The 27,685-nt window shown below is 35.4% G+C and overlaps 2 protein-coding genes across 2 annotated transcripts in view; both read right to left on the bottom strand.

The window, feature by feature from the left end:
- LOC127839937 (zinc phosphodiesterase ELAC protein 2 homolog) overlaps positions 1–27,685 on the bottom strand; it is a 424,675-nt gene that overhangs the window by 384,516 nt on the left and 12,474 nt on the right. The gene's annotated exons all lie outside the window — the stretch shown is intronic.
- On the bottom strand, positions 953–14,218 carry LOC127839122 (zinc phosphodiesterase ELAC protein 2-like). Its single transcript, XM_052367330.1, has 6 exons — positions 13,736–14,218; positions 12,699–12,789; positions 11,391–11,511; positions 10,056–10,135; positions 5,541–5,770; positions 953–5,035 (listed from the first exon to the last, which is right to left on the bottom strand). Exons 1-5 carry the CDS (start codon positions 13,996–13,998, stop codon positions 5,660–5,662), a joined length of 666 nt encoding a protein of 221 aa, XP_052223290.1. The 5' UTR covers positions 13,999–14,218; the 3' UTR covers positions 953–5,035; positions 5,541–5,659.

Below are 27,685 nucleotides of genomic sequence, written 5' to 3'. Positions count from 1 at the left end.
ACGTAGCTACCAACAACAGTGGTTGTAATTTTGATAATGAAAGTTAAGAAATTATACGTTACTTACGTTCATAATGTACTGATGGCCGGGGAAACATTTGATAAAAGTACTTAACGAAGCTTATATATACAAAGTTGACCACGTGCCCTGGCAAGCACCTTTTTTAAAGTACATTTTATAAGATTGAGATTTCTCGATAAAAGAGTTTACAATAGACTTACAGTATACAAATTCAATTCTCTAATGGAATCTTTTAACGCTAATGTTCTTAAAACTGCTGTGAACTATATAAAACTGCACTAGATATAAGACAACCTGTTACTGTGAAATACATGTACATCACTCTTCATGTGTATGTTACGTAGTATGTATTCTATATTTGAATCAATGTTTGAATTTTTCTGTTAAACAAATTACCTGAACAAACTGACCACTGATTTATTGTATTGAATCAAATTATTTTCTAAATTATGTACTCTGTACTGACCTCGAATCAAACGCTTGTCTTGTCATGTATAAATTATTACCTTATCGGCCGGAATAAAGTTAGGTCACGTTTAGTTGCAGCCCATAAAGGTACACCATTCACATTTTGCTTAATTTATTAAAAACAGAAAATACGCTTTTATTTCCAACAAGCGAAAAAACACTTATGACTTAGTCTTATGAAAATGTTCAGAAATATCGGTTCATTTATCATGACCACAAATCGATATTGGTAAAAGAATAACTCGTTTGAAATACTTTTTAACGATAATTGGGGGAATAAATGTACTAACATAGCGTTTGAAATACGCTGCTTCTAACTGCTTATTACAAAACCGTTATGGTTTAAAGGGACTTGTTCACAGTTTATAAAAATGAGAAAATTTCTATTTTTTGTCACAGGTTCAAGAAATAGATGAACAATGTATATCATAATGTTTGTTTTATTCAACAATACATCCCGAAGGCCAAAAGCCCAAGTGAGCAAAGTCAGCATACAATGTTGACAAAGTCAATAATTAATGATTATACAAAGTGATAATAAGTTGTAAAAATGCATGCATGTATTATTAAATATTTGACATTTATATTATGAGCTATCTATAGTATATATGTAATTAAATATGTATAATAACGTTAAATTGTAATTGGGCTAATTTATACCATCAACATATCAAATATACTGTAGTTTACATGTATTAGGTTTGCGTATGGCAATTGTAATAATAATAATACTTTGTACTAATCCAAAGTAACAAAATTTGTTTCACGAGGTCCATGCTCATGATATTAGTATAGCGGTATGTACATGTTTGATGGTCATAGAACCATATGTGAAAGTAATGGAATTATCTTCTTATATTAAGCTATCTAACAGTTAGCTGCACTAAAATGCATGTATGTAACACTAGCATAATCATTTGCTCTTTCTTTCTACCTATACGAAACGAAAATATAAGAAGCCAAAAGGCTCAGATCATAGTATGAAACGATGTATGTACACAAACAAACACGCAAAACAAATTGTATTGAAATTATGACGTTTGTTATAAATTATAATAATTAAAAAAAGGCCAAGTAATAACATAGATAAAGTATAGCGGTTATTATGAGTACATTGGTTAAATCTGACAATATAGATGTTATTCAATACATTTCAATTCGTAAAATACAGTCATATTGTCGGAAAAGACATTAAGGAGCAGGCACGATACATTCATTGAACATATATTAATGACAATTAATAAGACATCCGAATACAGTATTGGCAGTACATTTAAAACGACTATTTAACACATACATAGATCAACACGGTCCACGTTTTATTTTCAGCAGCTGTTAGAAATTCAATAATAAGATATAAACATATCTTATTTAATCATGCAGTACATAATAAATACAATAAAAGTTGCAACCAGATATATGCGGTAAAATAAAACACATCATTATCGTGCAATAGATCTAAGCCGTTTTGCAATACTTCGGCGGTATTAGCAAAAATTATCATATCATCGGCGTACAGTAAGAGAAACATTTTAAAAAAGAGTTAACATCAATACCATTAATGCCTTTCAAGAAAAAATCAGCTTCTTAATCATTAAGATACATTGAAAACAAAAATGGCGATAAACACTCACCCTGCCTAACGCCAAGCATGCATTCAAAGCTGACGCTCAACGTATTTTCATGTTTAACTTTTGACTGTTTTTCTGTTTATCATACACATGTTCTTACGCATGTACTTACGTCCCCGATTTTAAAGAAATGAAAATAAAAACACTAAACAACGGCAGCTTTAGCGGTTAAGAGTATGACTTTTGTCGTTTGACGTGTTAATAATGATGTCATGAGTACGCGCACTTAATATTAGTAAATAATGTTGTTGTTTTTTGCTCTTTGTGTTGCATTTTGTCTTTAAAATATATAACATCTTGGTATCAAATTGTTTGTTTTGTTGAATCTGATTCGATTTGACTAAAAACGATTACTTTATAGTTGATTCCGAGTAATACGACCATCCTCCGCCGCGCGTGACAGCTAGAGTCGATGCGGTTAATTCCGTACGTATTCGGACAAGAATCAATATGGACGGTTATCGGCTGTTTTCTACCGAGAAATGAAAACTGGAGTGGATGCCGGGACCATTGGGCTATATTTTGCTTGCTTTTTATATCGCGAGTTTTGATTGGATACTTCAGAAAGTGTTGTCATGTACATTAACCTACCTGAGTCTAATTTCGTACAGTGTGTGAGTAATTCCGTACACGCAAAAAAAAGTATGCCAAGGTCAACTTCGACGGGTTTGTGATAGAAATATCGATGACTATATTGGATCATTGTGTACACACCGGTCTTACTTACCTGTGTATTAATGCGAAAGGAATTGTGGGTAGCACTTCTTTAACGAGTGAAAAGTGAAAGCGAAAGTAGGTCAGGTAATCGTGCTTCTGATAATCGCTATCAGTCCTGATAGTCGCTATCAGTCTTAATAGATATTCAAAATCACATTTAAAAATACTTAAATAACATTTCTCTAAACAACATTCCGTTTTAAACACACAATAAAAACGATTTTTCTTTCATTATTAACATTTTATTCCTGCGCAGAACTTCTTTGGCGGAAGCATAATTCCCCAAACCAGGGAAATGCGATGCGTCTTAGTATAGAGGTGACAATAACGTAGTGACGTCACCATCTATGTATAGAATTATATTGGATTTAATTACTCTTTTAATTTTTAGAAACTCAATATGAAATTAAATTTGTTATAGATTAAAATATTTTCATGTAAAATCATGTTGAATTCGTATTTTTTTAATATAAGAAATTTGATTCCGTAATTTATATCTAATTCATAATGTACGTGTAAGCGACACTAAAAGTTTATAACGAATTCATATTTGTATTTGTAATTGTTGTTTAATCTTCTTTTTGTTGCTGTTTTAGTTAGTTTGTTTTTTGTGCTAGAGAGTGACAGTGAAGACTCAGTATCTGTTAATAACCGCAATGTTAATCAATGACAATATATATGATAGTAAAGAAACACTTAGTTAATTTAAGAAACCTTGTATAACCATAAGTTTAATATGGTACAGTCTATAATGTTAGACACAAACATTGTACTAAACTAACCGTTATTTCAACAAATATTGAAAATATAGATATTTATTCGCTTTTTTTAGAAGACCTAGCCAATTTCCGATTTTCTTTTTCTTGTTCGAGCCTTTCTTTTTTCTCCTTGTTTCTTTTCAACTATTTCCTCGTAAGTTAAAATTCTATGGGAAGTCAACTTCCTGGCATTGGGTTTCTCCAATGTTCTTTCAGATGTCGGCAGCGCGAATTCCTGGTCAACCACAACTGACCAGTCATTTACGGAGGGTCTTCGCTCCTCGCTTTGTTGGACGGACTGACCATTGAACAACTGCAGACTGACTTCCAGATTCCCTGTTACGGGATCAACAGTACAGGGATACTGTCCCGATGTAACCAGTTCTATCAGTTCTGCTTCATTTAGAAGCAGTTCCGGCGTGGGCAGTTTCCAACACTTCCGTTTGATGGTCCCGTGGATCTGGCTGCCAAGCAACAACATTATCGACACCGGATGGTGTTGTGATGTTATGCGTGGTTGGTTGAACATCGAAAGGGACCGAGGGCGCAAGAGCTGTCTTTGGAATGGCATTTCGGTCCACAGGGTATATACCGCATTTGCGAAACCCGCTTACAATTTTAGCAACGCTAAAGGATTCGTCATGAGCTTGCCTGAACAGCCGAGGCCACTCCCATTTGTTAACAATATTGTTTGGACTAAGTGCCATGAATTTGGTACAGATTATTGAGTCCTCTAGAGAAAGTGGACCGAATATGGACTTGTCCAAAGGACACACTCACTGGGTTGTGTGGGGTGGAAACGCTAAGAGATGGACATCGTTAGCTATAGCAGCGTCTATGAGACCAAGTGTCTCGTGGGAAGAGTGAGAGTCCAGAATTATGAGCTGGGGCCTCCCTGGACCACAGTGTTTAAGAAAATGGCCCCTAAACCAGATCTCACCCAAAATATCCTCCATCCAAGCTCGTTCCTGGAATGTGTAAACGCTGCCGGGAATTCCGTCCTCAGTATTGTAAGATAACAAACTTTTGTACGTTTTGCCCTTTACAATAACCAGAGGGGGCATCTTGCCTCCAGCAGCGTTAACACAGGCCAGGACAGAGACATTTTCCCGGTTATTCCCAACCCTTCCGGGAATATTTTTCGCACCGGACGGCCCAAGCACCTTAGCAGGCTTGTGCTGCAGTGGAACGCTGGTTTCATCAATGTTCCAGATGCGAACAGGCTTGTCCTGTAAAGAGAGAGACTCAAGCAGCCTAGCAAGATCTTTAAATAATTATTGGTCACAGTTGCATTTAACACCCTTGCTCTGCACGTCGTGGTGTCCTAAGGCTTACGTCTGGGTGCCTCTTCAAAAATCCCGCAATCCAATCCTTGCCAGGAACGCCATTTCTAAATGGGGACTTAATTCCGAGCTTACGGACGATTCTGCCAATCTTCACCTGCAACATTCGTCTGGTTATTTCAAATCCCTGCAACAATAATAATATATGATGTATATGATAAATTTCACCGCATTATATCAATAAATCGATCGTTTAATTTGTTTATACACGTGGGTGCTGTGAAACAAAATAAGATTTGCATTGTCGACCAATAATCACCAATACGGAGTTTTTATGATATAAGTAACGGAGTAAAGAACAATTATTAAATGCAAATGGTTTATAAATTAAATCCGCTTTATCGTTGGAAACAATTTGCTACTGTAATAGGCAGTGCTTTAATGCCGCTTCTAGGAATCGAGACCACATTTTGCATTGCGTATGTTTGGTTTTAACAACGACCAATAAGCGCAACAGGACGTTGGAAATGTTAATTTTAAAAATCTTCATTGATTGTTATTTAAACTGACCAACATTTTAAAAACATAATGTGTATTGAACATGACGCATGAATGACAGAAACATTTTCAACAAGCTAGTGTACATAGAAACAGCTAAACACCATGTTTGCTGCCCGTTAAAATTTTTCAACTAGCTCCACCTCATCTTCGGCTGGTATGACTGTGGGTCGCCCAGCTTGTGCCAAATCGTCGACCTTGCCGCTGATCTGGTTTTGGATGGTCATGACTGGGACACCGAATTTGCTAGAAGCTTTTGGTACGACATCCCCTGTCTTACCGCACTCACAGCATCGAGGATATCCTTTTGAGAATACCTTTTGGGCATTGTGGACTGTAATTGACAAAAACAAACAAAACTCATAATTGGAAATGTATTTATCATTTTACAGAAAATACGGAATCTCTATTAAAGAGTGTTAGCTCTAATCTCGTCCACGAGGTCAAGCAAGTCACAGTCCTGCAAAACTCTACCAACGTTCCTTGCGAGATGCACTATGCTAAGTTCGTCCCTATCAAGACTGCAATATGCATTTCATATCACCTGCTGATTATACACATTTTCTGTCAATTGAATTGACAGTCTGGTGAAAACGTAAAAAAAAAGATGATGTTCATATTGCGTTTCACGCAAAAACATCTGGCACAAAAGAACGTGTATTTTCAGGCCGGTCGCCCCAAATCAAATTGAACTCAACATCAACGCATGTGGGTTTTTTCTTAATTGGAAACTCATGTCTGTAAACAAATAAACAACAACTATAAAGAACATTTCTTTTCTGTACAAACATTTAAAACACATTTTTTATTCCACAGTGGTTTATTTCGACGATGCTGGTTACTTTAAAAAAACAAACTATTTTTAACAAATAAGTTATCTTTTTTTCTAAACGAATTTCAGAAACATATAACACTTCAGGCTTCATTAAGACCCTATTACCACAAACTACTGACCCTATGGTCTCAATATATGCTAACAGTTGATGAAAATTAAACGATAACGTCCATCTGATCATATGTTATAACAATTTAATTTCATTATAACAACTGTTAAGAGTAGGACATGCCTATATATATAGTGTCAAGTTTGACAATTAAAACATTGTGGAAAGTGGAGCAGAACAGATGCCATTAACGTAGTGTTGGTAAACTACAAAACAGCTATATTGCTTTGTAACAATGATTTGTTTTCTTGTCATTAAATTTTTTTTATCATGACTTGAGCATAGCTGATATATTTTTGCTGGATAACCATTAAGGGGATCCGAAAATGGTTGTACGGGGATATAACAAAAAGACAACGCAGTCTGTCGAAAATGCTGTGCACAATGTGTTATTGTTATAAATCGTTATAAATGCAAAGGTATTAACCAGTGACTCATAAGTCTTCGGCAATAGTCGAAGGGTGTCCTTTGATTTCAGTCATTTTCGGAAACTGACATAACATTCCGTTAATAAACATCTAAAATGTATTTTCTTTTTTATAAGATTATTTATTTATTCAAGTTAATCAAATTGTTTTTCCAGCCTTTTAGATAATTGTCGGAAAAGGTTATTGGACTGGGATTTCAACCCACAATAAGTAGGCTTCAACAATTTGTTATGATATCTATTACTGTTATAGCTTTAACAGACATTAATTACGATAACAAAAGTTACCAAACACTCATTTAGTATCAAATATCTATAAATAAGTATCGATTTTATACAGATTAGAGTGCCAGGTTTATAATTTTGCATTATACAGAAAACAAATATCTATTTGTAACAAAGATTCCAATTCCATTTTGCCGGGACCTGCTTCTTAGATCTTCTAAAATCAACCATTCTTTGGTTAAAACTTGTAAATAAAAATCACGCGTCATCTTGGAAATGACTTAATCGACAAATTGATTATATGGTGACCTGTCTGTTGCATGTGAATACAACATTATTTTAACGCTTAAATACGAATACTCATTGGGTTCATGGACAAAAATAACAGTTTTTGCGTCTGGTAAAGTTGGGTGCCACATGTATTACAGTTTTTTTACTCGTCCAAAAACATCGGGTGCGAACGCACCCACCGCCCCCCCCCCCCCCGGCTACGGGTATGAATGTAAGTGTTTATGTACCTTCAACGTTCCTGCTGTATGCTTGAAATACTTCAGTGACGATATATTGGCAGTATATACTTTAAGAAAATTTAGTTGGAACGAAATCATTAAGATAGACCTGCAGACATCTAGTTATACAAAAGAAACATCTATGAAAACAAGTACTTATTCTAACGATACATTTTTCCGTCGCGACCAGTAAATTCCAACATAATTCATTATTTCTTACTTTGCGCGGCTGCATTTCAAATTTGCATTAATCCACTGTTTAGACACATTTTAAATCCAAAACTGCCTATCCGAAGGTAAAGCCTCGTCATTTCTGATGATGACCGAGTGAGGCATATGTAAAACACAACCTTGAACCGTATGACGTCATATGAAATAATCAAATTATTTTGTCGATGTAAAATTAACAATTGAACATATTGTTTTCAATGTTATTTTAATTTATTTTGGTATGTGTTATTTGTTTATTCAATAATAGCAAAAATATACATTTTCTCGGACATGATCATTTGCGGGCGCTCTCAAAATTCGTTCCTGCCCTCGTGCGCAACGGATTTTTCGAGCGCCCACGGATGATCATTCCTTCGAAAACGTGTATTATCCCTATGTTATTGCATAAACTCGATCTATAATGCCCTCTGGCGGGTTGCAGAAACTTGGCAAAAGAAGGGCTTGAACGGGAGAACGGGAATAGCGCTGCATTCTTCAGTCCGCACAGGCTAATCAGGGACGACACTTTCCGCCTAAACTTGATTTTCCGTAAAGAGGGACTTCCTTGAAACTAAAAATACCATAAAAGCGGAAAGTGTCGTCCCTGATTAGCCTGTGTGGACTGCACAGGCTAATCTGGGACGACACTTTACGCACATGAATTAAGCCCAGTTTTCTCAGAACAAGACACATATATACTCGCGTTGAGTAGCACTCGATTTACTTATAATCTTTTAGCTCTACATAACTTAAGCTAACTAAATACCACTGTATATATAACTATATATCTGGTACATTATGGTGATGTTCTACTTGATATGCGACAACATTATTATGGTACATAAGGGGTCGCACCCCATTATTTCTCTATAAAATAGAGGTAATCAAAGGGGCCTTTTCACGTTTTAGTAAATTGACAAAATAAAAACAATTGTTTCAGATTTGCAAATGTTCGTTTTAGTTGTGAGAAAACATAATACTGAACATTTACCATACTCTAAAATAGCCATTATATGCATCTTTTGACGATGTAAAAACCTGAAAAATATAAAGCGTTGCACCGCGAAACATTTGGAGAGTTCTGTTGGTGTAGTTATATTTTGTTAAACTACGAGGATTGCTTATATAAAGTATAAAATACATGCTGCATAGTATGAGCACGGATGGCCGAGTGGTCTTAGTGGTAGACTTTACTCCAAGGGTCAGTGGTACGAGCTAAGTTGAGGGTTACTTTTTTTTTAAATTGTATTCTTGAATTTTTACTGGGGCTTTTTAAGAGGTCATGTTTACATTTATCAATATAGAGCATTGAATGACAAACTTAAATCCATGCCAAAATCTGTGAAAAGGCTCCTTAAAATGGCGAAAAAACTTGCTGGAATAAATCTAATTGTGAACATCATGCGAAAATGAATAATCATCTATCTACTATCTTCGGATAATGTTGAACTCCCCTTTCGGGTATTTTTAACAGATCGCACTGTCATTGCAAGAAAAAGATTTATACCATATTTAAAATTAAAAGCAGCTGGTTCACAGATTTTCCTATTTGTGAACAGGGTCATGAAATGCTTTTACAATTGCAATTTTTGAAATGGTTTAAAAACAATTATACCGACTTGGCAAATATAAAATAAAAACAAAGTGCCGGTCGGAACCCTCAACTGACATCATCTTTCACCTTCACAGCACTGCTTCTAAATGGAAGATTTTGTGCCCACGTGGCTTTGACCTTTGACCCTAAAATCGCCTTAATCAAGGTGGCTGTTCTTCAAAGTGTATTCTCTTTTTTTCAATACTTAAATACAACGTTCATACGAAAAGTCTTCAAGGTACACGGAACTTGCGAATAACTGTTGACATCTCTTTATATATTGTCTAGTGCAACATAACCAGTGTTACAGCCACAGAGGGGACACATTATGCTTTCATTCTGAAAGTAACCGTTTAATTTACCGACCTTCATTTGTTAACTTTTCAATAATTAACAGGTTATTAATAATGTGGATACATGTATTGATCATCTGTCTTTTTATCTACATTCCACTTTCATTAATCTAGCTTAAGAACATTTTCAATTATTTCAAGATCCGGACTTTAGTTTGTTATTATTTCTGTAGCCATACAAACTGCAATTAAAACGTACTTACAACAAACTTTTTGAGTTATACCTTTGGACGGACACACAAATAACCAGAAGGACAAACAGACGCATCGGAGATGCAACTTAAGTTCCCCCAAGTTACCCTGCCGACCGGGTTGGGGAGAACTAACCAGCTGCTTGCAGCTTGCAAGGATACATACCAATGATGCTTTTTTTAAAGCATGGTCAATTTCGACATCGTTAAATGTGGCTTCATGGATCAATATATCACAATTCCTGCCTGAAAAGAAACAAACATATCCTAATTTAAGGATAATTAAAAACAAGAGAACCGTATAATGGGTGCCAAGCTCGGCTGCAGGTGCATATTTAAAGAAATGAAAGTTTGTCAGAATTTGTTTTAGAGGTCACAGTGACCTTGACCTATGACCTAGTGACCGAAATATGTGTGTGGCATGTAGAACTCATCAAGGTGCAGCTACATATGAAGTTTCAAAGTTGTAGGTGAAAGCACTTTGATTTTAGAGCCAATGTTCAAAACCTTGACAAAATGTTAAGGTTTTAGCACAAAACGGATGGCAGACAACACGACAACGGATACGACACAACACGACGAGCTGGCTATGACAATACCTCGGGTTTTCTCTGAAAACAGCCGAGCTTAAAAAGGAGATCCAAACATATGAAAATTTACTGGTTAGATTAATCCAGTCTGATAAAGCATGGCATGTACACAATATGTGCAAATCTAAAACAAAATAATCAATTTGCTTCTAATTTGTATATTTAAAGATTCAGTTTCTTTTTTTATTCAAATGATATTATAATTTTGATGCCACTGCTTATGTTGCTGCTACTTCTTACCTTACTCATACTAGCACTACCGGGACTTCTGTACTTTTACTTAAGTACTACTTAAATTGTTGCTACTTTTACCACTGAATTCACAATTCTGCTGTTTCAATTGACACCTTTCCCCCATCAGAAGCAAAGTGAAAATGGCTTTTGCAACCAGCATAAAACCAGAACAGCATGCAAGTTTTATGCTGTTTGCTGCTCATCAATATCTAAGGGTTGTAAATGAAGCCTTAAACAAGAGATGTGTTTGTCAGAAACACAATGCCCCCTAATAGCCCACTTTGAATTTTTTTTTTAACCTATGACCTTGAAGGATAACCTTGACCTTTCACCACTCAAAATGTGCAGCTCCACCAGATTCACATGCATGCCAAATATCAAGTTGCTACGTTCAATATTGCAAAAGTTATGAAGAAGGTTAAAGTTTTGGTTAAAGTTTTGGGACACACTAACGGACACATACAATGACAGACAGGCCAAAAACAATATACCCCCGATCTTTCGATCCGGGGGCATAAACATTGAATCTAGTAAAAAAGGTCTGAAATTTAATATAACTTTCTAATGGACTAAACATGTGTACAAATTCGTATCTCAGTGGTAAAGGGTTAATAATTGGATGCCGTATAAATGAAATAAGGTCGGTAAACACCAGGAGTATTGAAAACAACACCAACCTGCCTTCACCAGAGTCTCACATGGCATGGTATCTCCAGAGTAAACCAACTTCCAGCCATCATTGTGTTGCATAACAAGTCCCGCAGATGACTTTGTGTGCAATACCTGGCATAGCTGTAGCTGTGAAACCAAGAATTCCAATTGGAACTATATTCAGATACATGTTATTGTTAAAATCAATGATTAAAAAGGGAGGCCCCTCCCCTCAACTCACATTCATTTTATGTTAATAAGAAATAAAACAAAATGTCTGGCATACCCGGATTATTACCTAACATTTGATCACATTTGCCCATTTGTGTACTTTTAATACTTCTTGTATAGTGAACATAGGTTTTTCTTACAAAAGCTAGGAGCTTTGCACAAATTGTATGTGCAATGGGCTAGACTGCTCATTCCGACTCATATCCCTGCATGCCATCATATTCAAGCTAAACTACATTTGCAAGTTTTTTATATTGTTCAATATAAAGCATTTCCAGCCTGCTTCCACACCTCCTTGTACACAGATAACTCTTTTTCACAATACAATGAACTGAACATTATTAACAGGATTTTACGGGACGCGATATTCTGCTTCAAATACGCATAAAATGCCAGTCAGGACCCATCATATTTGTTAATTTGCGTCCCATGGGACGCAAATCATTTTGACGTATTGGTTCTCGTAATATCAACAAGAAACTCTGAAAGACAACTGCAGTACGTAATGTTCTAGAAGGATGAACGAGTTGTCTCGCTTGTTGATTTATCGAACAATGGTGTTATTGCGCACCTGCTGTTGCAAGGTGCAAAGTCCCGAATTGAGATTACATTGCGTAAATGTAAGCTATTAATGCCGCTATGAAAGAAAAGCTTACTGAGGTTACTATAGCTTATTATCTGGCAAGCAAGATTAAACTATACAAATAAATACAATCTTTAATTGTATAGGTGTGTGTTATATCTCGGCTATTGTTTACGTAAATAATCGATTACTATACTTTTAACTGATTGACTTTGACACAGTTCAGCCAGCATATTTATTGGGACCCCCATTTTTATTGACAGGACCCCTGAAAATTACCCTGCTATTAACAAGTTGAATTGATAAAATTGACCATAATACATACAACACCAAGCAGGTCCGAAATACAATTTTAAATGTGACATTCCCAATATCCAATGCAATGATGCCAACTTAGGTAGCAAACTTATGTTTGATTAAACCAGACATATATACCATGGGCATTTTTTAATTCACAAGATATTGAACAATGATGCTGGTAGCTTTGAACATTAAAAAGTTATTAATGTTCAACACTTACATCAGTCAAGCAAAGCCTTGTCTTGACTTGTTGTAACAAGCCTTCCCGTGCAGTGTGGTTTGCATTGAGTAAAACGCTGTGGGGGATGAACCTGCAGAAAAGACTCTCATGTATCTGTTTGCACTTGTTTACAACCATCTACTTGTATAAAATAAAATAAAAATAATACTAACCATTATAAATTTATGTTGCAAATAAATATGACAAGATTTGTGAACCATTCTTTAAAATATTTGAAATCCCTACAAAAAGTTACTATAATTGTAAGCAAGATTATAATCATCCTCATCATCAACACCATATGCATCCTCATCTGCATCACCACCATCATCCTCATCATTGTCCTCATCTGTATCATCCTCCTCCTCATCTGCATCCTCATCACTATCACCATTATCATAATTATCATCCCCATCATCACCATACTTATTATCAACTTTTTCTACTTCCTCATCATCACAAACATCAACAGCATCTTTATATACCTCTTCATTATCATCCTCTTATTACAAACATCAACAGCATCTTTATATACCTTTTCATTATCATCCTCTTTTTCTTCATCATAATAAAATCATTATCTGAAAAATCCTCATTGCAAGTTATAACAAGAGCTGTCTCCATAGGATGATATATGCTCCCGATGAACGCTTTGATAGAAGTTATGAGCGTTTTTTGAAACCTATACGCAGATTTCAAAACCTAAACGCGGACCCTAATTTCAAGGTCAAGGTTAAAGGGGTCAAAATGTGTGTGCGTATGGAAAGGCCGTGTCTTTATACACATGCATACCAAATATGAATGTTACATCTGAAGCGACATAGAAGTTATGAGCATTTTTCGAAACCTAAACACAAAATGTGACTTACAGACAGACGGACGGACAAACAGACGGACAGTGCAATCATTATATGCCCTCCTTCGGGGCATAAAAACAAACAAAAGCATACAATGAACTGTAACCCATTTATGTACATTACAGCTCAAATTAGTGAACCGTTCACCAAATTGGACACTCAATTTTACCCTTAACATACTCGAAGTCTTGTGAAATGTCGAGGACATGCTTGGAATAGAGTCGTATCCAGTTGATGAGGAAGTAGGGAGCCAGCAGCAAGGGTCTCTGTCTAACTCCGGAATCTTGTGCACGAGTTTCACGAATTGCTCTCAAAATGGAGAACAATCCCTGCCAATAGAACAGTATAATGTACCACAGTAGAAAAGAAAGAATTAGAGAAAGAATCAATTTTAAGTCTTCATGGGCAGTGAAAAGACTATAGCTTTCAGGATACATGTCCATATTACAGAACCATTTGGTTTAATGATAACAATGTTTAAATATCATTTTAGAAAACATCATCAAAGCCAAAATGCTCAGAATTTCTTTATCAGCAAGCCCTACTTGCCAAAATGGGTCAAAAGGCACTAAATCTGTATTAAAGGAGTATGAGTTATCACATCACAAGACTAAACTTTGCATATCTTTTCAACAATGTCGGCCAATCCTAACCAAGAACATTATAGCCTTACCCCATGGTGGTCGAAGTGCAGATGTGACACAAAGATAGCTTTGGTTTGCGCAAGAATCAGATTGGTTCTCTCCCTTCCGTACATGGTTATCATCTGATGGAGAGTGCCCTCACCACAGTCTAACAACATGTACTCATTTTGCCTGAAAACATCAAAAGGTGGTGTTTATTATAGACTATAGTCATGGAAAATCACACAACTCTGAATTCTGGCCAGAGACCGCTTACAAAAGGATGACAATGAAATGGAATAGACTTACTGAAGTCAGGTAAGTACAGAACTTTTATAACATTAACCCATTCATGCCTAGCGTCTAGAAAAAAGGATTTGGCAAACAGGGTAGACCCAGATGAGACGCTGCATGATGCAGCGTCTCATCAGGTTCTGCGCTGTTTGCTTAAAGGAATTTCAATAAGAAATATTTTAAATATAGAAATAAATATACTAGACATCCCTAATTTTGGAAATAAATTGATCCAATTTAGAAGGATGGGAGAGTCCACTAGGCCTAAATGTGTTAAACATGAGTAGGTTTTATGAATATTTCATAATCTTGCACCTTGGGGCAAATGGTGTGAACCCAACGGATGAGGATTCTATTAAGAATATTAATGCATTCAAATTTCTACTCAAACAATTTATGCATTGTTTAAACAATGGAACATACATTCAAAAGTGAATTATCATCTATAAAGGAGACAAATTGAGTCGCGTTCTGAGAAAACTGGGCATAATGCTTGTGTGTAAAGTGTCGTCCCAGATTAGCCTGTGCAGTCCACACAGGCTAATCAGGACACTTTCCGCCTAAACTTGATTTTCGGTAAGGAGGGACTTCCTTTAAACTAAAAATACCATAAAAGCAGACTGCACAGGCTAATCTGGGACGACACTTTACGCACATGCATTATGCCCAGTTTTCTCAGAAGACGACTCAATTATAGTTTTATCAACAGTTTCAATAGCAGTCAGCGCATGGCTGCTCATGATCATAGCGTACCTTAAAGTAACAAGGATTCCTGATGCCCCTCTTTTTTGTGACAGTTTCGCAGACCCCGTGCCAATAAATGTTATCTCTGGATAGTCTTTATCAAATATAGGCGCTGTAGCGATGGAAAATATTAATGTGTATATTCAATCTTATTGTAAACCTTTCATCTACAAAGAAATTGGCATAAACAAATCGTCATTCACAAGTGACTAAAAATTTAAAGCCTTTTGGCTTATCAATATTTTCCAAATAATATACCAATATGTTTGTTATGCTAATTAGATAAATAACATTTGTTCCAAGAATACAATTAACCCTCTCCCACTCAGAAGCAAAGTGAAAATGGCTATGTGCAAAAAGCATAACACCAGAACAGCCGCAAGTAACTCGCAGTCTGTTCAGGTTTATACTATTTACTGCTCATCGGTATCTAATGTTTAGCAATGAAGCCTTAAAATCTTGAACATAGTAAGAAAGGTCTTAATTAAATTTAACTTTCTAAGGGCCTACAAATGCATGAAAATACGTATCTATGTGGTAAAAGGTTAAAAAACAATTGCGAAAATTGTGTTTCCTCCTGTACATGGTATCATGCAGACACATTACTAAAAGATTCATTAAAACAAAATCCATATCAAGAATAAGATCGAGAGATTTGAATATTCTAGAATTAAAATATTGTAAGTTAAAGCTTAACTTGAACATCGTTGTAACATCCTCATGATCTGCCAACAATACTTCTAAAGGGAACACTAAGTCAGGTTGGTATACAACAAAGTTTCTTCTGAGGCTTAGCACACAAGAAAAGCATTATTATTACAACTCAAAGACCATATATTTAACGATTTCTTGTAAGTTGTAGAGAGTTCTGACCTTATGACACAAGTAAAGAGTTTCACTTTGATTTTATTTAACTCTTCCAGTGCTGGAACCCAATTTTGAAGGCCTTTGCAAGCAGTTTGGATCCAGACGAGACGCCACAGAACGTGGTGTCTCATCAAGATTCAAACTGTTTGATATTCTGATAGTATTCTTTGAAAAAAATCAAAGAAAATGCTAATTATAGAAATTCAGCAGGCAACATTTTTGCAGACGACAAATTTCCCACCATACAAAGGGTTAATGATGCGCTAAAATACCTTGCACACATACCTGCATCACCATTCTTCAGCTTAAGCTTAAACCTTTCCATCGCTTTGTCCACCCATTCCTTGCTGTGTTCCTCTTTACTGCTGCCGCCAGACCTGTTCAGCTTTCGGACATCTTCCATAATCTTCTCTTTCGCCACCTCCATTGCCTTGCCTGCATGGAACTGTGGAATCTGGTCACTGCATTGGAATGGGTGGCATGAATTAATTTTGTGAGCGTCTGTGAAATTTGGTCAATGCATTGGAATGGGTGGCATGAATTTATTTTGTGAGCATCAAACTGTGGAATCCAGTCACTGCATATGAATGGGTGGCATGAATTCATTCAGTGATTTTTTGTTTGAAAAGTTTCATGTTAAGCACAAAAATTTGGTAAATTAGTTGTGAAAAGTATCAAAATTGTTAAAGCCAGAATCATTCAGTTTTGAATAATGTCAAGTCTTCAAACATTTTAAGATTGATCTATTTATATTTTATTCTCTTCACTTCTTTTATGATAATATCGGACATTTTTTGTGTATTCACTAACTTTCAAAAGAGAAGACACTATTTGGGGAAAATGTAAGATTTTTTGTCTGAGGGAAACTGCCTTTAAATGGAACTACAATAAACAAAACAAAATTAACTGTCATTAGATTTAATAATGTATGGGCCTTTGATTTTAATATAGCAAAAAGATTATACATCTTAAAATCCACTTCAATCAAGATTCGAGTTGAAAAACTATAGTCTGCATTTCAGTGTTTAATGATTTCACATAGCTGTAGCATGGAATCAATTTACTTTGAATCCTTCATCAAAAATAAAGGTGAATTAGTCTCCATTATACTCTTATCCCCTGGTTAAATGAGAATTTCAAAGTAGAGTGCCCATTGAAAAACACGTGTGATCATATATTTCACATACCAATGAAATCCCTTCGAACTATACGGCCTCATCATGTAATTCAAATGGTAGCAACCATATACAGTGTTGGTGTCCTGTGCTATATCCGGTCTCGTGAACAAGTACCCACGAGGTAGCGGGAAAATATCCGCATGAATGTGGTTACGTATGCCACATGCATTGTGGAGTTCAGGAAGGTAGCTCATCTCGGCCGCTTCATTGAGAATCAGGTGACGACAGTCGTAGCTTTATAATAAATGACCCAGTAAGTGTACAGACCCTTAAGAAATATAAATACATGCAACAAAATTGCACTAAATGCAGAAAGCATTAATAAATATTTTAAAAATTTTCTTTTCTTTTCATTTTAATATAGCCATGAGCCTCGGGATGCAATATTTGTACACATCAACTACCTATGGTAAATAATAGTTAATAAGTTAAACAATAGCATATAATTCAACAAAACAGTATAGTTCAAAATTACATTACAAACATACAAACATTTGATACAAATGCCCAATTACCGTTTCATGAAGGTCTGGTATCTGGGGTCGTCTATGATGCTCTGTGGGGTGATGTGCACGATGATATCAGGTGAGGGAAGGTTGTGAAGGGGGGAGGTCAACAGAGAAGTCAGGTATGCCTCACAAGGCACTTCCAACACTGAATAGGAAATGATTTGTGTCTTGTTCTGAGAAAATTGGGCTTAATGCAGGCTGTCAAGTGACCTTTTTTCAAAAAGTAGGAAAAAATAGGAACTACTTTTGCAAGAAAAGTAGGAAAAAGTAGGAACTTTTCCCTCAAAAGTAGGAATACATAATACTATTTTTTTAGACACAGGTCCAGGAAACATAGCTTGAAACAGAGCAGGAGTACCATCACATGTTCTGTATGGATACCCACTTGAAGCTACCTTAAGGGCCCAGAAGATTTCAGCCTTTTGTACCTGTTCCTTGTGTGATGGATTTACTTGCATACAGATAGATTTATCCCCACCACCATGAGAGCTGCTTGGCTATGGGGCACTTCCAAACAAACGCTTTTGTGAATTATCATGCATGTATTTCATGTTTTCCTTGTGTTTTTATCCATCTGCATGACTTAAAAGTTGATTAGCACCAGAATTACTACAAGATGGACTTCATTCAGACAGTACAATATCTTGCAAACTCATTGCCGGTATCTCTCTTGCACCATGATCCAAGTGTTCTTCCACTGTTGTCCAACTTCTCCATCCATGAAGGGTTAAACTGTGTTTTCCCACTAGGCATTTTAGCACTTAAAGTGTATCCATGATAATTAAGTTTCAAGCAAAGCTACCCTGATAAAGAAGTATACATGTAATTAGATGCTGTTCGTTTTGGTGTATCATCAAATAAGTGGTTAGAGGTTTTCTGTGTATCGATATAAAAATGGTAATATATTGTGCATGTTATATCCTTAAGCAGAAGACCAAATTTATTTAGTGATACACCAACTTGTTGTACAAGATTAATACTAGTTTATAAAGCAGTGTCAATGCTCTGCTACAGCTACATTGTGAAACCTTTAAATTGACAATAGGGTGCAGTTATAATGACTTAAGTTACATTCAAAATGACTGGTCATTGCAGAGCAGATTATGCAACTGGAGATAGGACCTTATCACCTAACATCTTTTATGACATCATTGATTGGGCAATGAAACAGTTGCACTACATTGTTTATTCCAGTTTCAAATAATGGCTTTTACATTATTGATGACTTTGCGGGAGTGTAATAATGCCGTTTAATAATTTTAATACTTCGCTTTAACACCTTGAAGTTACCTCACTAGCTATGGCATCATTAGACAAGAATTGTGTTTGTCCGAAACACAATGCCCACTATTGCGCCGCTTTGAAATAAAATTTCAATATATCATTTGGCAGGTTTAGAAATTATCTCCCTTTTTAAGCTTATTACTTCCCTTGGATTGTATTTTTTTACTTTTGACCTTGAAGGATGACCTTCACCTTTCACCACTCAAAATGTGCAGCTTCATAAGATACACATGCATGCCAAATATCAAGTAGCTATCTTCAATATTGCAAAAGTTATGGCCCATATTAAAGTTTTCGGACGGACACACAGACAGACAGACAGACAGACAGACAGACAAACGGACTGACAGTACAACTGCTTTATGCCACCCTACCGGGAGCATAAAAATGTATCAGGGCATTTAGGCTCTGTGCATTTATCTTTAATTACTAAACATAATGTACCTATGATATCAATAGAACATCATATCAGTTGTCATGTAATACAGAATTTATTACATTATATTTGTAAATGATGAAAACTCGGCAAAGCATCAGTTTTATCTTTTGCCAATAACTTGCGTAATAAATTCCATATTACATAACCACTCATACTCAATAATTTTAAAAGTTACATAAGAAATAAATATTTATGCTTCCTGAAGAGGTGCTAGCAGACAGTCAGCATGGGTTGTCAGGTCTCATCTAGATGAATGCACATTAACAGGGATACAGTGATGCCATAGATTCATTCATCCTGCAAGTTTACTTAATAAACTCTTTAAAAAAAAATCCACCATTGAAAATGAAAAAGTAGGAATAGTAGGAAGATTTGGTAAAAAATAGGTAAAAATAGTAGGAGCCTGATGAAAAAGTAGGAAATAGTAGGAAAAAGTATGACCGCTTGACAGCCTGCTTAATGCATGTGCGTAAAGTGTCGTCCCAGATTAGCCTGTGCAGTCCGCACAGGTTAATCAGGGACGACACTTTCCGCTTTTATGGTTTTTTAGTTTCAAGGAAGTCCCTGCTTACCGAAAATCAAGTTAAGGTGGAAAGTGTCGTCCTAATTTTATTTCAATACATGTAGTGATCATAGACAAATAAGTAAATATATATTTACGATAACAAGTAAATAAAAAACATATATTTAATATGAATTTGACTTTTTCTTTTGTTTTGTTTGCGTAGCTTTTACCAGCAATTTGCTTTGATTCTTTCAAAAGGATTTCACTGACAGATTTTGCATAACATTTTCTCATAATATGACTACATCAAAATATTAGATCATTTTAGATTGTCATAATTGATAGGCTGTTCAATTTACTGTCATCATGCATGAACCACTTACATGTAAATACTAGTAAATACAGATGTATGATAACTGTCTAGAAACCACATGTTATTTGATTGATAATGCAAATGTTTCAATATACCATATATACAAACACAATGCCCCCTATTTCGCCGCTTTGAAGCCATATATTTGACCATTGACCTTGATTGTGACCTTGACCTTTCACCACTCAAAATGTGCAGCTCCATGAGATATATGTGCATGCCAAATATCAAGTTGCTATCTTCAATATTGCAAAAGATATCGCAAAACTTTAACCAAGGTTAAAGTTTTGGGACAGAATGACAGAGTGACCGAATGACAGACAAACAGGCCAAAAACAATATACCCCTGATCATTCAATCATGGGGCATTAAAAGGCTTACTATGTTAAATTAACCCTGTACCACCTAGATACATAATTTGACGCATTTGTAGATCCGTAGAAAGTTACATTTAATTAATAACCTTTCTTACTAGATTCAACTTTTAAAGGCTGTATTCCAACCCTTAGATACTGATGAGCAGCAAACAGCATAAAACCTGAACAGACTGCGAGTTACTTGCAGACTGTTCTGTTTTTTTTGCTGTTTGCACATAGCCATTTTCACTTTGCTTCTGAGAGGGAAAGTGTCAAACATGCACTGCAAAGTATCCTTGCTTACCTATCAGTGGTCCCAAAACTGGACCCTCTTCTTGAATAATATCTTTAGGCTCCAGCTAAAAAACACAAGCAAATGACGTGTGTAAAGTTAAAACAGTTATGCCTGCTTAAGATTGAAAGAAAACTTGAAAACACCCTTTTTATAAAGGTTCAATGACTGAAAATTTGAGCTATTAAAAAAAGCAAATTTGAAATAATTTATTCTAGGAACTGGGCTTTTTCATACCCACAGCTTTTGGTCAATCAAATCAATAGTGTAACCTGAGACCTTGTAATAGATTGGTTATGAAGACTACTATTGAGATAAAGTAAGACTTCAAGCTTCATAACTTTACAGTTCCTTCTTATATTGGTCTCATGGCATGTTGAATTTAATGAAGATTTACATGTATTAAGCTTTTAATGACATTATGTACAAAGGCTATTGACAAACCTGTCTACCATCCGGCATGACTGACCTGCCCTTAACTAGCTCCCCTACCCAGGGTCCACTGAAAGACAAACAGTAAATCAAGTGGTAAACAAATAACTATTACATGTAGATACATATTGACCATCCTGACGGCTACCTACAAATTGTATATGAACTGCAGCCAAATGCATGACTCTAATGCAATACAGTGAAGGGCAGTATTTTATATTACATATATTATTGAATAATTTTTCAAATTTTAGCTAGTGAAGACTTTTTTCTGAAAATAGCGACAAGTCCATATGCGCGTGTATGCCTCTTTACTATATGTAGAAGCATTTTCAGGACACTAACCAGCAATGTAAACAAGAAAGGATAAAACTGTGTGAGAAACCATATTATACAGAAATTGACACATGACCAATTGAAAATGATTTGACATGCACTGGTATTAAGTCATTTTAAATCCAGGAAAGACATATTACAGAACATCATGGTTGGACTTCAAAGTATTGCTTTTAGGGTACTCAGTGTTCAAATTTGAAACAACAAGAGCTGTCACCATAGGACGACATATGCCCCCTATAAAAGCTTTGGTAGAAGTTATGAGCATTTTTCTAACCTAATACAGATTTCAAAACCTAAACGCAGACCCTAAGTTCAAGGTCAATGTCAGAGGGGTCAAATTTTAAGTGCGTATGGAGAGGCCTTGTCCATATACACATGCATACCAAATATGAAGGTTATATCTCAAGGGACATATAAGTTATGAGCATTTTTCAAAACCTAAACGCAAAAGTGTGAAGAAAGGACAAACAGACAGACGGACAGTGCGATCACTATATGCTCACCTTCTGGGGCATAAAAATGACATAATTTGCACAAATGAATAAATGTACTCAAATTATCAACCACATATATTTAATTAAGATTTCTTTTTTTTTAGTTCAGTAAGTACAAGTTTTGAAACTCAACACAATATCATAGGTGAGTCTTACATATAAAAATGTTGTGAACTCACCTTTGGATTTTGAGAGCCTACAGTTTGTGTCTATCCACCTTGGGTGCAGTCTCCTTGAACTGAAAATACCAGACTCTTAACTGGCTGTGTGTGAACAGGAGTTTTCCTAGCGCATCTAAACATGTGTTTTACAGACCCATTCCCACAGCAAAATTGTACAAAAATCCTTTTAAAAGAAATTCTACTTTAATTTCCTTTATTTTTTTTTAAAGAAGTGTCTTATGATTATTGTTTCTCACTTTTATTTCAATTACATCTTACAAAGTTAATAACTATAATGTACACAATATTTGTCTTATGTCAATAATAATTTAGTTATTTAAAATTAGTTTTTCCGAAATATGTTGACTTTTGTGCGAAAAATTTGTACCCCTAATTGCATTTTTCTAAAATGGCCAGGAAAGGGCCTGATAGAAAAATAATTTAAAGATGTATACCGGTCACATCATGTACACATAAAGATACATTAATAAGCAATGTTTTCATTTTTTTATTTAATTAAATTGCGGTACCATTTAAAGTATCAACTGTCAATAATAAAATTAAAAATTAAAGAAATAAATAACAGAAACAAATCAGCCATAGTTATTTAACAAGAGCTGTCAGAGGACAGCGCACTCGACTTTGTAGTGCTTGACAGTATAACGTAAGCCATGATGGGGAAATTATTCATATTCAATAATTTATTAGACGATCTTTCAAAAATAAAAAAAGGATTATTTTTTTTCTATTTTTTTTTTTTTGGGGGGGGGGGGGGGGGGGGGGGGGGGGGGGGGGGGGGGGGGGGTGGGTTGAGAGGGGGTATAATGTGGGCTGTGGTCATTTATGAGACAATCTTTCAAAAATGAAAAAAGGAAAAAAAAAATTGGGGGGGGGGTGGGGGGGGGGTGAGAGGGGGTATAATCAGGGGTGTGGTCATTTATTAGGTGATCTTTCAAAAATAAAAAAAGGGGAAAAAAAAATTGGGGGGGGGGAGGTGGGGGGACAGGGATTCTGGGTTGGGGCGTATTGTTTAGGTGGAATCCATTGTGGTATTAAGGTAAGTGTTGTTTTGTCAAAGTATTAATAAAATCTGATCATAAATAAAGAAGTTTTGGCAATTTAAGCAAAATGTTCAATTATCTAAGTATACAAGGGACCATAATTCTGTCAAAATGCTTGATACAGTTGTCTGCTCTTGTTTATAGGTTGGGGTCATGTTGGTAAACAAGTATGCAAAATATGAAAGCAATATGTCAAGGGACATAGGAAATATTTGGGGTAAAACACAAACTTAAACATAGATTTATCAATAATATGCATATTCTAAGTATATAAGGGGCAATAATTATGTCAAAATGCTTGATACAGTGGTATGCTCTTGTTTATAGGTTGGGGTCATGTTGGTAAACAAGTATGCAAAATATAAAAGCAATTTGTCAAGGGACAATGAAAATAATTGGGGTAGTACGAAAACTTTAACATTTGCACACTAACGGAAACGGAAACGCCGACGCTGGGGTGAGTAGGATAGCTCCACTACATATATTTCATATAATAGTCGAGCTAAAAATGTATTATCAACTCAATTGTTTTTACTGTTATTCATTAAAAATTCCCAGGAAAGTACAAGCTTTTTATAAAATAACCATTCCTTAGCAAAATGTCATACCTTGACAATATAAGCCATTGTCATATGTTTAGCTTGATCAATCTCATCTTCCTCATCAATGTCAGCTCTGTTCCTAGGCATGTTCTCAATATTGCCGTCATAACGCTCGTCATATAGAGGCACATATTCCACTGTCACTTGAGCATCTTCGTATGACTTGTGTGGCAAACAACGCCATTCTGAGGTATAACATTTGAAGGTGCTTAATGTGTGTTTTATTAAAAATGAAAACAGACATTAGGTTGGTCAATAAAAATTCACCACTGTTAACATCAATGATTGGATTTGACAAGCATTCTGTAACACAATAAGACAAGCGAGGAGTTTATAGTAGAAATGAAAACCCTGTAATTAAGTGAAAATGTTTATTGTTTTTTGAGTGACCTAAAAACCTTCTCTAACACAAGAGAATGTTGTACTCTTGTGTATGGAGTATTTTGTGAGGGACACAATAAATGTCGTGCAAACAGAACATACATAAATGATTTTTAAGGAAGAAAATAAAACACAGTATGTTAGGCAAGACACATTTAAGGAATATCTAAGTAAATAAGACATACACTTGGTAATGAAACGTTTGTGAAAAAAATCATTAGTGAAACAACTATACTAAAAATTCTGTTCCGCACGCGAACTTTATAAAAAACATGAACTATAATCATAAACAGACATACACATCAAATATTTATTTAAAAGGTAGTGCTCCAGATAACTGTTTATTTCAATTAGTAGTTTACTTTCTGTTTAAAAATATATAAAATAATATCCAGAATTTGGCATCAAATAGTTCAAAGTCGAATATTTCATGGTCTGCTGTAAAACTCTATGGTCAATAAATTGTGATAAATGTAGTACATCAACACTGCGTTACAAAGGATGAAAGTAATTTTCTTATATTTAACAAGAGCGCCGCATGACGGAGCAATATACGCCCGATTCGTGTGCCATTGGAGATGATACACTGATGATTGATGTATTTGTTTTGGAAATAAGCAAAAAAAACAACAACAACTTATATAACTGATATATTCATATATATGCATTGATATCAATAAGTGTACACTTAGTCTCATTTGTTCTCTAAAACACAATATTTAAATCATAATTGTTTAGACCTACATAGGTATAGAATGGCAGTATTTCCTGTACTGATATTACTTATCTTGAAATTAGTTCCCTAAAAACTGAAATAAATATTTGGTTTGAATGTTTAAATACTGTTTGCTTTTACATTTTATATCAGCATGAATACCAAGGCTGTCTGTAATTCACCTTTATAAGATGCTTATAGCGGTTTTTATTGCTATCAAGTTCGATAAGTGTTCAGCGGATGATAAATGTAAATGAGGTGTATTAAATTGATAATCATAAACCTGTATAAGGCATTTTGGCTGGGTCAATTGCGATGATAATGGACATGATGTAAGTTACAATAACCTATAACACATACTTGAATTAGAGTCCGGACAAAGTGGCGCCGTTGAAAATGCACTAATTGACCCTATGACCTAGTTCTTGACCCGACATGACCCATATTCGAACTTGACCTAGATATCAACTAGATGCAACTACTGACCAAGTTTGGTAAAGATCGGATGAATACAATTTGAATAAGAGTCCGGACAAAGTGGCGCTGTTGAAAATGGACTAATTGACCCTATGACCTAGTTTTTTACCTGGCATGACCCATATTCGAACTTGGCCTAGATATCAACTAGATGCAACTACTGACCAAGTTTGGTGAAGATAAGATTTATACAATTTGAATTAGAGTCCGGACAAAGTAAAATGCACTAATTGACCCTTTGACCTAGTTTTTGACCCAGCATGACCCATATTCGGACTTGACCTAGATATCAACTAGATGCAACTACTGACCAAGTTTGGTGAAGATCGGATGAATACAATTTGAATTAGAGTCCGGACAAAGTGGCGCCGTTGAAAATGCACTAATTGACCCTATGACCTAGTTTTTGACCCGGCATGACCCATATTCGAACTTGGCCTATATATCAACTAGATGCAACTGCTGACCAAGTTTGGTGAAGATCGGATGAATACAATTTGAAATAGAGTCCGGACAAAGTGGCCCCTTTGAAAATGCACTTATTGACCCTATGACCTAGTTTTTGACCCGGCATGACCCATATTCGAACTTGGCCTAGATATCAACTAGATGCAACTGCTGACCAAGTTTGGTGAAGATCGGATGAATACAATTTGAATTAGAGTCCGGACAAAGTGATGCCTTCCGCCCGCCGCCCGCCGCCCGCCCGCCCGCCAAGGGGTTTCACATAATACGTCCCGTATTTTATACGGGCGTATAATAAAAAGCAGTATATGCTAAAATAATAAATACTATTATAGAGCATACTTGTCTTTTTGGGGATAATACCATGAATTATCTTCCCAGTAAGGTGAGAAAACTAATATTTGCAAGAGCGCTTACGCGATATATATACCTGGTGCAATGAAAGGTGATAAGTCGCATGTCATCCATGAAATGCAACCACTAAGTTTCTACCTCACCATAGACAACGTAGGTAATCAAGAGACCATGGAAGACCATAAAACATATATTTAAATACATCCATATCCTTTGCACACCTGTACTATATTAGAACATAAAGTTTTTTCTCTCCTCAAAACCAGGGCTATTTTTACAGTGAACGACTACAACGTCATAGAACGCATACAAATATCGTTGTTTCAAAACCTGACCCCTATTAAGCGTAGGAACCCTGACACTTTTTTTCTTAAAAAATACAAGTATCAATGTTTATAAATGAACTGAAACTTAATCAAAGACAAAAAAATAAAATAAGACTGCGACATTCGAATGTTCAATATACAGTCTGTTGACTATAAACTTGTCAAATATAGTTTCGACCATTTATGGTTAATAATTGAGAGTTAAAATCAATAAACATTTAAATGCTCAAAATTCATCTTAAAAAAGCAAATGAGTGGTATTTTGAAAACAATGATTTCTGTCATGTTTGTGGTATAAACTTAGGAAAGTTCTGCATTTCGAATGTTCATATGACAACGTTTTGGCAAAAAAGATCAACTCAAACAACGGATTATGTGTAAAATTGTTAATTCATCTGTATTGATTTTTTCAAAAATACGTTTTTATACGTTATAGAGGTTTATTTGCTATCACCAAAGTTCATAAACAATACGTTAAGTTCTTCTTAGTATTCTCATGCACTTCATTTTTCATTTGTATAAAAGCGTAAAAATACGATAGAAACCGCTATGGGGCATCCCTTTCTAAAACAAATTATAACGTATTTAAGCAGATAATTGTTTGAAGATAAACAACTGTGACGGGTAAAAACGTATTTTAAGCCCGATTTTTGTTGTGAACTGTAAAATGTATTTTAAAAAACGCGAAAAATCCGTTAAGTATTTAAAATAGCCCCAGTTCTGAGAAGAAAAAAATTGTAATACCTCTCAATACGCTACAGCGTTTCGCTGCAAAAATCGACCAGGTGCCTAAAGGATATACAGTAAAATGTTACTGTGATCATACCGATATTTGGCTCTTGAAACAAGCTAGTGTAAG

This window comes from Dreissena polymorpha, chromosome 7 (genome assembly GCF_020536995.1).
Source record: "Dreissena polymorpha isolate Duluth1 chromosome 7, UMN_Dpol_1.0, whole genome shotgun sequence".
NCBI lineage: Eukaryota > Metazoa > Mollusca > Bivalvia > Myida > Dreissenidae > Dreissena > Dreissena polymorpha.
The sequence above is the reverse complement of the archived record's forward strand: the minus strand, read 5'-3'. Positions and strand labels throughout refer to the sequence as shown.